The sequence below is a fragment of the Pseudophryne corroboree genome, chromosome 6 (assembly GCF_028390025.1).
Source record: "Pseudophryne corroboree isolate aPseCor3 chromosome 6, aPseCor3.hap2, whole genome shotgun sequence".
In the NCBI taxonomy this organism is placed as follows: Eukaryota; Metazoa; Chordata; class Amphibia; order Anura; family Myobatrachidae; genus Pseudophryne; species Pseudophryne corroboree.
The window spans coordinates 291,837,250-291,849,742 of NC_086449.1; the positions used below are offsets into that span (position 1 = coordinate 291,837,250).

At 48.6% G+C, this 12,493-nt stretch overlaps 1 protein-coding gene across 4 annotated transcripts in view; it reads right to left on the reverse strand.

The window, feature by feature from the left end:
- The window catches only part of RAB27A (RAB27A, member RAS oncogene family), a 164,891-nt gene that overhangs the window by 25,951 nt on the left and 126,447 nt on the right, over positions 1 to 12,493 (reverse strand). For all 4 annotated transcript variants that reach the window (XM_063926124.1, XM_063926121.1, XM_063926122.1 and 1 more), the window contains one exon: positions 129 to 214. In XM_063926124.1, coding sequence (XP_063782194.1) covers positions 129 to 214 — 86 coding nt within the window. The remainder of the gene's footprint in view (positions 1 to 128; positions 215 to 12,493) is intronic.

Below are 12,493 nucleotides of genomic sequence, written 5' to 3' on the forward strand. Positions count from 1 at the left end.
TTGAATGTGAATTTTGTAATTACACATCTGATCCTCTGTAGCATAAAAGGAACCAGGTTATATACAGGCAAGATGATATAGGGCACACAGGTTACGGATGAATGATCCATGTGTTGTGGGTAACTCACCTTTCCTGACCTGCTGTGTCCCATAGCTGCAGGTGAACCCGTTGACCTCTGCCAGCAATACCATCAGGACCATTTGAGCGATATACCTGTGTAAAGAAGCATAAGAAAACATGGCATAAAACCATCAAAACAAACTGTAGAAAATACATAAGAAAACCATGATCGTAAAGTATCACAGCTATAGTCCATTCCAGCATCAGTTCGACAAAAAAACAAAACACAAATCTAAGGGGTCTATTTACTAAGCATTCGATGGAGAGAACGTCACTAGGGATAAAGTACCAGCCAATCGGGTCCTAACTGTCATTTTTTTTCAAACACAGCGACTATCTCCATCCAAGGCTTAGTAAATAGACCCCTAAGTCCCAAACCTCTAAGCTCTTGGCAGAGTATTGCATGGAGTTTAAAGCCACTTTATTAGCGATTACTTGTTTTTAAAACTATTAACCAGTGGGTGAGTTTACTTTGTGCCTGCGGGCTGCAATACCACCCCCCACCCCCCAATTGAACTCCCAGTACGTGCACGAAGAGTGGCTTCACAGTGGATGTGCTTTCATCTACTAATCACAAGCTAAACTGGCAAACTTCCCCCTGGGACTGCCAGTTCAGACCACAATTAGCCCTTTCAATGTAAACCCACTTATCTCTTTTTCCCCAACTAGCTTTACCTTTCTTCTAGAGGCTGTATCCAATGCAGTCCCAAGAGGCCAAGGTTTTTTGTGAGAATGCGCAAGTTGTTTTGTTTTCCACACGTGCAAGTTATTTGGCGGTTTTAGGGGCAGGCTAGCAGGACAGCAGTCCGGGGTGCAGCGACCTAAGAGTACAGCACCAGTCACCCCGCCTGTGCCATCTGCACCAGCCTACTGCCCACTTCCGACCACAAAAGGTCCCGGGGACTGTGCAGTTAAAATAAGAATTTACTCACCGGTAATTCTATTTCTCGTAGTCCTTAGTGGATGCTGGGAACTCCGTAAGGACCATGGGGAATAGCGGGCTCCGAAGGAGGCTGGGCACTCTAGAAAGATCTTAGACTACCTGGTGTGCACTGGCTCCTCCCACTATGACCCTCCTCCAAGCCTCAGTTAGGTACTGTGCCCGGACGAGCGTACACAATAAGGAAGGATTTTGAATCCCGGGTAAGACTCATACCAGCCACACCAATCACACCGTACAACTCGTGATATGAAACACAGTTAACAGTATGAAACAATAGAGCCTCTCAACAGATGGCTCAACAATAACCCGATTTAGTTAACCATAACTATGTACAAGTATTGCAGATAAACCGCACTTGGGATGGGCGCCCAGCATCCACTACGGACTACGAGAAATAGAATTACCGGTGAGTAAATTCTTATTTTCTCTAACGTCCTAGTGGATGCTGGGAACTCCGTAAGGACCATGGGGATTATACCAAAGCTCCCAAACGGGCGGGAGAGTGCGGATGACTCTGCAGCACTGAATGAGAGAACTCCAGGTCCTCCTCAGCCAGGGTATCAAATTTGTAGAATTTTTGCAAACGTGTTTGCCCCTGACCAAGTAGCTGCTCGGCAAAATTGTAAAGCCGAGACCTCTCGGGCAGCCGCCCAAGACGAGCCCACCTTCCTTGTGGAATGGGTATTGACAGATTTTGGCTGTGGCAGGCCTGCCACAGTATGTGCAAGCTGAATTGTACTACAAATCCAACGAGCAATAGTCTGCTTAGAAGCAGGAGCACCCAGCTTGTTAGGTGCATATAGGATAAACAGCGAGTCAGATTTTCTGACTCTAGCCGTTCTGGAAACATATATTTTCAGTGCCCTGACAACGTCTAGCAACTTGGAGTCCTCCAAGTCCCTAGTAGCCTAGGCACCACAATAGGCTGGTTCAGGTGAAACGCTGACACCACCTTTGGGAGAAACTGGGGACGAGTCCTCAATTCTGCCCTATCCATATGGAAAATCAAATAAGGGCTTTTACAAGACAAAGCCGCCAACTTTGATACTCGCCTGGCAGAAGCCAAGGCCAATAACATAACCACCTTCCACGTGAGATATTTCAGATACACGGTTTTTAGTGGTTCAAACCAATGTGATTTTAAGAAACTCAACACCACGTTGAGATCCCAAGGTGCCACAGGAGGCACAAACGGGGGCTGACTCTGCAGCACTCCTTTTATAAATGTCTGAACTTCAGGTACTGAAGCTAGTTCTTTTTGAAAGAAAATCGACAGAGCCGAGATCTGTACCTTAATGGAACCCAATTTAAGGCCCATAGTCACTCATGCTTGCAGGAAATGCAGAAATCGACCTAGTTGAAATTCCTCTGTTGGGGCCCTTTCGGCCTCACACCATGCAACATATTTTCGCCATATGCGGTGATAATGAGTTGCTGTAACCTCTTTCCTGGCTTTAGTAAGCGTAGGAATGACTTCCTCCGGAATGCCCTTTTCCTTCAGGATCCGGCGTTCAACCGCCATGCCGACAAACGCAGCCGCGGTAAGTCTTGGAACAGACAGGGCCCCTGCTGCCGCAGGTCCTGTCTGAGTGGCAGAGGCCATGGGTCCTCTGATATAAATTCTTGAAGTTCTGGGTACCAAGCTCTTCTTGGCCATCCACGAGTATCGTTCTTACTCCTCGCCTTCTTATTATTCTCAGTACCTTTGGTATGAGAGGCAGAGGGGAGAACACATAAACCGACTGGTACACCCACGGTGTTATCAGAGCGTCCATAGCTATCGCCTGAGGGTCCCTTGACCCGGTGCAATATTTTTTATAGCTTTTTGTTGAGGCGGGACGCCATCATGTCCACCTGTGGCCTTTCCCAATGGTGTACAATCCTATTGGAAGACTTCTGGAGGAAGTCCCCATTCTCCCGGGTGGAGGTCGTGTCTGTTGAGAAGATCTGCTTCCCAGTTGTCCACTCCGGGAATGAACACTGCTGACAGTGCTAACACATGATTTTCCGCCTATCGGAGAATCCTTGTGGCTTCTGCCATCGCCATCCTGCTTCTTGTGCCGCCCTGTTGGTTTACATGGGCGACTGCCGTAATGTTGTCTGATTAGATCAGTACCGGCTGGTTTTGAAGCAGAGGCCTTGCCGGCCTCAGGGCATTGTAAATGGCCCTCAGGTCCAGAATATTTATGTGTAGGGAAATAACCTGACTTGACCAAAGTCCCTGGAAATTTCTTCCCTGTGTGACTGCCTCCCAGCCTCAAAGGCTGGAATCCATGGTCACTAGGACCTAGTCCTGTATGCCGAACCTGCGGCCCTCTTGAAGATGGGCACTCTGCAGCCACCACCGTAGAGATACCCTGGTCCTTGGAGACAGGGTTATCAGCCTATGCATCGGAAGATGCGATCCGGACCACTTGTCCAACAGGTCCCTCTGAAAAGTTCTTGTATGGAACCTGCCTAATGGGATTGCTTCGTAGGAAGCTACCATTTTTCCCAGGACTCGCGTGCAATGATGCACCGCTACCTATTTTGGCTTCAGGAGGTCTCTGACTAGAGATGACAACTCCTTGGCTTTCTCCTCCGGGAGAAACACTATTTCTGGTTTATGTCCAGAACCATCCCCAGGAACAGTAGACGTGTCATAGGAACCAGCTGTGACTTTGGACTGTTTAGAATCCAACCATGCTGTTGTAGCACTTTCCAAAATAGTGCTACCCCGACTACCAACTGCTCCTTGGACCTCGCCCTTATAACGAGATTGTCCAAGTACGGGATAATTACAACTCCCTTTTTTTTTTTTTTTTTGAAGGAGTATCAACATTTCGGCCATTACCTTGATAAAACACCCTCGGTGCCATGTACAGTCCAAACGGCAGTGTCTGGACTTGGTAATGGTAATCCTGTACCACAAATCTGAGGTACTCCTGGCGAGGATGGTAAATGGGGACAAGCAGGTAAGCATCCTTGATGTCCCAGGATACCATGTAATCCCCCTCGTCCAGGCTTGGAATAACCGCCCTGAGCGATTCCATCTTGAACTTGAATTTTTGTGTTCAAGGATTTTAAATATAAAATGGGTCACACCGAACCATGCGGTTTCGGTACCCCAACCCGTGTGGAATGGTAACCCCGCTCTTGTTGAAGTAGGGGCACCTTGAGTATTACCTGCTGGGAATACCGCTTATTAATTGCCTCTAGCACAGCCTCCCTGCCTGAGGGAGTTGTCAGCAAGGCATATTTTAGGAAACGGCTGGGGGGAGACATCTCGAATTCCAGCTTGTACCCCTGAAATACTACTTGAAAGAAACAGGGATCCACCTGTGAGCGAGCCCACTAATTGCTGAAATTTTTGAGACGGCCCCCCACCGTACCTGGCTACACCTGTGGAGCACCCGCGTCATGGTGTGGCCTCACAGGAGGCGGGGGAAGAATCTTGATTCTGGGAACAGGCTGACTGGTGCAGCTTTTTTCCCTCTACCCTTGTCTCTGTACAGAAAGGAAGCGCCATTTGACCAGCTTGCTTTTCTGAAGCCGAAAGGACTGTACCTTTGTCTGTGAGGAAACCTGAGGTAAAATTATTTCTTCCCAGCAGTTGCTGTGGATACGAGGTCCCAGAGACCATCCCCAAATAATTCCTCACCCTTATAAGGCTCTCTATGCGCTTTTTAAGTCAGCATCACCTGTCCAGTGACAGGTCTCTAATACCCTCCTGACAGAATGGACATTACATTTATTTTGGATGCCAGCCGGCAAAATATCCCTCTGTGCATCCCCCATATATAAGACGACGTCTTTAATATGTTTTTATGTTTTCCAACTAGTATCCCTGTTTGACAGGGTCACCGACCACGCTGCAGCAGCACTATCTGCAGGTCTCAGTCTAGTACCTGAGTGTGTAAATACAGACTTCAGGATAGCCTCCTGTTTTTTATCAACAGGTACCTATTAAAGTGGCCGTATCCTAAGACGGCAGTGCCACCTTTTTTGACAAACGTGTGAGCGCCTTATCCACCCTAGGGGATATCTCCCAGCGTAACTTATCCACCTGGCGGGAAAGGGTACGCCATCAGTAACTTTTTATAAATTACCAGTTTCTTAACGGGGGAACCCACGCTTTCACACACTTCATTTATTCATCTGATGGGGGAACAAAACACTGCCTGTTTTTTCTCCCCAAACCTAAAACCCATTTTTAGAGGTGCTTGGGTTAAAGTCAGAAATGTATAACACATTTTTTATTGCCGGGATCACGTCACGGATGTTCCTAGTGGATTGTGTATATGTCTCCACCTTGTCGACACTGGAGTCAGACTCCGTGTCGACATCTGTGTCTGCCATCTGAGAGAGCGGGCGTTTTTGAGCCCCTGATGGCCTTTGAGACGCCTGGGCAAGCGCGGGCTGCGAAGCCGGCTGTCCCACAGCTGTTACGTCATCCACCCTTTTATGTAAGGAGTTGACACTGTCGGTTAATACCTTTCACCTATCCATCCACTCTGGTGTCGGCCCCACAGGGGGCGACATCACATATATCGGCCTCTGTTCTGTCACCATATAAGCCTCCTCATTCAACATGTCGACACAGCCGTACCGACACACCGCAGACACACAGGGAATGCTCTAAACGAGGACAGGACCCACAAAAGCCCTTTGGGGGGACAGAGTAAGAGTATGCCAGCACACACCAGAGCGCTATATATATACAGGGACTAACTGAGTTATGTCCCTAATAGCTTTTATATAATATACTGTATACAGTGCCAATTTTAATGCCCCCCCTCTCTTTTCCCTCTTACTGTACTGTAGAATTGCAGGGAAGAGCCAGGGAGCTTCCCTCCAGCCGAGCTGTGAGGGAAAAATGGCGCCAGTGTGCTGAGGAGATAGGCTCCGCCCCTTTTTCGCGGCCTATTCTCCCGTTTTTTATGGAATTCTGGCAGGGGTATTTACCTCATATATAGCCCCTGGGGCCATATATTGAGGTATTTTAGCCAGCCAAGGTGTTTTTATTGCTGCCTCAGGGCGCCCCCCCCAGCGCCCTGCACCCTCAGTGACCGGAGTGTGAAGTGTGTGAGAGGAGCAATGGCGCACAGCTGCAGTGCTGTGCGCTACCTTGGTGAAGACAGAGTCTTCATGCCGCCGATTTTCCGGACCATCTTCTTGCTTCTGGCTCTGTAAGGGGGACGGCGGCGCGGCTCCGGGACCGAACATCAAGGCTGGGCCTGCGGTCGATCCCTCTGGAGCTAATGGTGTCCAGTAGCCTAAGAAGCCCAATCCGGCTGCAAGCAGGCGAGTTCGCTTCTTCTCCCCTTAGTCCCTCGCTGCAGTGAGCCTGTTGCCAGCAGGTCTCACTGAAAATAACAAATTCTAAGACTATAACTTTCTAAGAGCTCAGGAGAGCCCCTAGTGTGCATCCAACCTCGGCCGGGCACGAAATCTAACTGAGGCTTGGAGGAGGGTCATAGTGGGAGGAGCCAGTGCACACCAGGTAGTCTAAGATCTTTCTAGAGTGCCCAGCCTCCTTCGGAGCCCGCTATTCCCCATGGTCCTTACGGAGTTCCCAGCATCCACTAGGACGTTAGAGAAAAGTTGGCTCTGGCCGCCAGCCAACCCCGGCTCACGGACCTGCTGCCAATCAAAAGAGTCGGCATATTTAAAATCTGGCATGAGCCAATCACTGCTCGTGGATGCCAGCCAATGAGAAGCTGCTAAGCGGCAGCTTCTCATTGGCTGGGGGTCTGTGATTGGCACGCAATCAGCACCAGATTCAAGGAGTGGCACCTAGTCCACGAGCCAGGATTTGCTGGCGGCCATTGCCTACTTTATACGACACTACAGCTGGGACCCGATGCTCCCGGCTCCGCCTCCACCCCACTGCCAGCGCAGACAGAAGTGTAGGGGGTGAGAGACAGGAATGACAGGAACAGGGGGTGAGATGGGGCTGTAAGAAGCGCAAAGGTTGAGATGAGGGAGTGAGAGGAGCAGGGGGTGAGAAGCGCAAGGGTGAGATAAAGTGCAAGTGACCTGCAACCAGGAAGTCACAGCCATAGGAGCTACACTCTGTAGTCTCTTCAGCCAATAGGACTGCCAGCACAGAGAGGCGGGCGCCCCCCACTGAAGTGAAGGAAAAGGTGAAGTGCCCAGCAGGACAAATGTTGCGGCTACCCAAATTTCACTGCAGGACAGGAAAGGGAGGACAGCGCACATAGGAAGATTAGTAAGTGATCTGCACCAGTGGGACGCCGCCAGGGTGCGACACTTCCATACCATTTATTCTAAGGAACATTTATATTTGAATTATCAATTTCATAAAAGGGCTCTACCTAGCGTGTAATGTGTAAGGGGCTTTACCTGGCGAAATGTGTTTAAAAAAAAAAGTGGCTTTTCTTGCCATGTAATGTGTGTAAGGGGCTCTGTCCCCATTTTGAATGGTAGGAGCCGTTATTTACCGCTGAAAAAAAACACTATTCAAATAAATGTACTGCTGCGATGCTTGTTAAATGATGCACAGGAAATCTTCTTTCATCAGCAAAAGCCAGTGAATCTTCTTGCCAGTGATGACACCTCTTAATGTATAGAGAAAAGTGGGGGGGAATCCCCTCCCTGCTGCCAAAAGTGCTTTTCTCCCTTTGATAAAAACTGTACATCAAATGACAACTTTCTAGGAATAGGAACTGATGCGGTAAAAGTGGAAGGGACATCTGCAGACTCCAGTATTCTGCACAGATTGTCACAGATTAGGAGCACACCTGAACAACGGGGTAAAGTTACATACTGATCCACAAACAGAATTACAACGTATAGGCTTACTTCACCTTTGTGACACCAAAGTTGAGTTCTCCACTTGCAATATGTAAACCAACTAAACCTGTACAACTGGTCGACATAAGGGGGGAAACATAGGTTTCTAGGTTTCATCTTTGTATTGTTACTAGAAAAATAAGGGCTTTTAAAGGAATTTCTCAATAAATCTCCCAACAGGAAAGAATTGCAAAATTTCTTCATTTTAGAGGGGCAGGTATAGAGACCATACATCATTCAGCTGGCACGTCCTGTGTTGCTGCACAATGTGTATCCCATCTGTCAATCCCTTTTCACGGTTTGTACTTTTACTGTAATAATCGCTCATGTTTAACAAGATCATAGGTAGCCTTACTGCACTTTCTCTATAAACAGTCACTGATACACAAGCAACCTATTTACCAAGCGTAGTATATGCATTTCCCAAGTGTAACACATGCAAGCTAAATTTTGGAAATGCACCGATTTTATACAGCATACCTCCATGGAGAAAACAATCCACACACAATAATAACACAATGCAAAGAAGCAAACCAATAGCCGTAAGAACACAGCCTATGAATTTGGCCACTGAGGCACAGATGACACATTGGATTAATACGCTGCATTCTTACAAACCGTTGCAGTCACTAAATGGCAGCATCCACTGTCTGCAGGCAACATGTGCACATTACATTATGTAATAATGTGACAACGTTACCTTGATCTTAGACATTAGCTTATGACCACAGAGGATAATAATTACTTTCTTTCATCTGTTAGGCATCACAATGGGTACATTGTGTCATACAAGAGGTAGACACAAAAACAAACACCGTAAACAAATACAATTTGCAACAGTAACTATAACAGGAGAGAAAAAAATAGGATTTTAATACCTACCGGTAAATCCTTTTCTCTTAGTCCGTAGAGGATGCTGGGGACTCCAAAAGGACCATGGGGTATAGACGGGATCCGCAGGAGACATGGGCACTTTAAGACTTTAAATGGGCGTGAACTGGCTCCTCCCTCTATGCCCCTCCTCCAGACCTCAGTTATAGGAACTGTGCCCAGAGGAGACGGACATTTCGAGGAAAAGGATTTTGTTAAACTAAGGGTGAGATACATACCAGCTCACACCACAACACACCATACAACATGGCATTTCACTAAAACCAGTTAACAGTGTGAACCAACGAGATCAGCAACAGGCTGACCCTTACCAAAACACAACCTTTGTGTAACATAAGCAATAACTATATACAATTACTGCAGATAGAGTCCGCACTGGGACGGGCGCCCAGCATCCTCTACGGACTAAGAGAAAAGGATTTACCGGTAGGTATTAAAATCCTATTTTCTCATACGTCCTAGAGGATGCTGGGGACTCCAAAAGGACCATGGGGTTTATACCAAAGCTTCAAACCGGGTGGGAGAGTGTGGATGACTCTGCAGCACCAATTGAGCAAACAGGAGGTCCTCATCAGCCAGGGTATCAAACTTGTAGAACGTTGCAAAAAAGTGTTTGATCCCGACCAAGTAGCTGCTCGGCAAAGCTGTAAAGCCGAGACACCTCGGGCAGCCGCCCAAGACGAGCCCACCTTTCTAGTGGAATGGGCCTTCACCGATTTCGGTAACGGCAAACCAGCTGTAGAATGAGCCTGCTGAATCATATTACAGATCCAGCATGCAATAGTCTGCTTAGAAGCAGGAGCGCCAACCTTGTTGGCCGCATACAGGACAAACAGCGCCTCTGTCTTCCTAACCTGAGCCGTTCTGGCTACATAAATTTTCAAAGCTCTGACCACATCAAGAGACTTGGAATCAGCCAAGGCTTCAGTAGCCACAGGCACCACAATAGGTTGGTTCATGTGAAACGAAGAAACCACCTTTGGTAGAAATTGTTGACGAGTTCTCAACTCCGCTCTATCCTCATGGAAAATCAGATAGGGGCTTTTGTGAGACAAAGCCGCCATTTCGGACACCCGCCTTGCGGACGCCAAGGCCAATAGCATGACAACCTTCCAAGTGAGAAATTTCAACTCTACCTTTTGTAAAGGTTCAAACCAATGTGACGTAAGGAACTGTAACACCACATTAAGGTCCCATGGTGCCACAAGGGGCACAAAAGGAGGTTGGATGTATAGCACGCCTTTCACGAAAGTCTGCACTTCTGGAAGTGAGGCCAATTCCCTTTGAAAGAAAATTGATAAGGCAGACACCTGCACTTTAATGGAGCCTAACTGCAGGCCCGCATCCACACCTGCTTGCAAAAAGTGGAGAAAACACCCCAGCTGAAATTCTTCTGTAGGAGCCTTCTTGGATTCACACCAAGACACATATTTTCTCCACATACGGTGATAATGCTTCGCCGTTACCTCCTTTCTAGCTTTGAGTAGAGTGGGGATGACTTCCCCGGGAATACCATTCCTAGCTAGGATTTGGCGTTCAACCACCATGCCGTCAAACGCAACCGCGGTAAGTCCTGCAACACACACGGCCCTTGCTGTAACAGATCCTCTCTGAGAGGAAGAGGCCAGGGATCTCCTGTGAGTAATTCCTGAAGATCCGGATACCAGGACCTCCGTGGCCAATCTGGAACAACGAGTATCATCCAAACCCATGGTATCACCAGGGCGTCCACTGCTATTGCTTGAGGGTCCCTCGACTTGGAACAATATGTCCGAAGCTTCTTGTTGAGGCAAGACGCCATCATGTCTATTTGAGGAAGTCCCCAACGACTTGCCACATCTGCAAAGACCTCTTGATGAAGACCCCACTCTCCTGGATGGAGATCGTGTCTGCTGGGGAAGTCTGCTTCCCAGTTGTCCACTCCTGGAATGAAGATCGCTGACAGAGCGCTTGCATGTTTTCCCGCCCAGCGAATCTTGGTGGCCTCCGCCATCGCCGCTCTGCTCTTCATTCCGCCCTGGCGGTTTACGTGCGCCACGGCTGTGATGTTGTCCGACTGAATCAGGACGGGCAGGTCGCGAAGAAGATGTTCCACCTACCGCAGGCCGTTGTAGATGGCCCTTAACTCCAGCACGTTTATGTGCAGACAAGCTTCCTAGCTTGACCATTTTTCCTGGAAATTTTGTCCCTGTGTGACTGCTCCCCAACCTCGGAAACTCGCGTCTGTGGTCACCAGAATCCAATCTTGGATTCCGAACCTGCGACCCTCTAGAAGGTGAGAACTTTGGAGCCACCACAGGAGAGAAACCCTGGTCCTGGGGGACAGGCTTATCTTCCGGTGCATCTGCAGATGGGACCCGGACCACTTGTCCAGCAGGTCCCACTGAAACGTTCTTGCATGGAACCTGCCAAACAGAATGGCCTCGTAGGCCGCCACCATTTTTCCCAGCACTCGAGTGCAGTGATGAATCGACACTCTCGGCGGTTTCAGAAGTTCCTTGACCATGTTCTGGATTTCCTGAGCTTTTTCCAACGGGAGAAAGATCCACTGCAGGTCGGTGTCCAGAATCATGCCCAAAAACGATAGCCGAGTTGTCGGAATCAACTGCGACTTTTGTAAATTTAGGAGCCATCCATGCTGTTGCAGCACCTGCAGGAAGAGCGCAATGCTTTTCAGTAACTGCTCCTGTGATCTCGCCTTTATCAGGAGATCGTCCATGTACGGGATAATTGTGACTCCTTGCTTGCACAGGAGCACCATCATTTCCGCCATTACTTTGGTGAAAATCCTCTGGGCCGTGGAAAGACCAAACGGCAACGTCTGAAATTGGTAGTGACAATCCTGAACAGCGAACCTCAGGTACGCCTGATGAGGAGGATATATGGGGACATGTAGGTACGCATCCTTTATGTCGACCGATACCATAAAATCCCCCCCTTCCAGACTGGAGGAGATCACTGCTCGGAGAGATTCCATCTTGAATTTGAATTTTTTTAAAGGTTGAGGGATTTTAAGTTCAGAATCGGCCTGACCGAGCCATCCGGCTTCGGGACCACAAACAGGGTTGAATAAAACCCATCTCCCCATTGTGACGGGGGTACCGTGACAATAACTTGCTGTTGACAGAGCTTTTGTATTGCAGCACATACTACCTCTCTCTCTGGAAGAGAAACTGGTAAGGCCGATTTGAAAAATCGGTGCGGAGGCACGTCTTGGAATTCCAGCTTGTATCCTTGGGTCACAATATCCAGCACCCAAGGATCTAGGTCCGAGCAAACCCAGACCTGACTGAAGAGTTGAAGACATGCCCCCACCGGTGAGGACTCCCGCAGCGGAGCCCCAGTGCATGCGGTGGACTTGGTTGAAGCCGGGCAGGACTTCTGTTCCTGGGAGCTTGCCCCAGCCGGGGATCTTTTACCTCTTCCCTTACCTCTGGCTGCGAGGAAGAAAGAACCACGTCCTTTCCTGAACTTATGTGACCGAAAGGACTGCATCTGGTATTGAGGTGTTTTCTTTTGCTGTGGAGGGACAAAAGGCAAAAAAAAAAGACTTACCCGCAGTAGCTGTGGAAACCAGTTCCGCGAGGCCCTCACCAAACAAAACTTCACCCTTATAGGGCCGAGCCTCCATAGCCTTCTTAGAGTCAACCTCACCATTCCATTGATGAGTCCACAACGCCCTCCTAGCCGAGATTGCCATGGCATTGGCCCTTGATCCCAAGAGGCCAATATCCCTCGCAGCC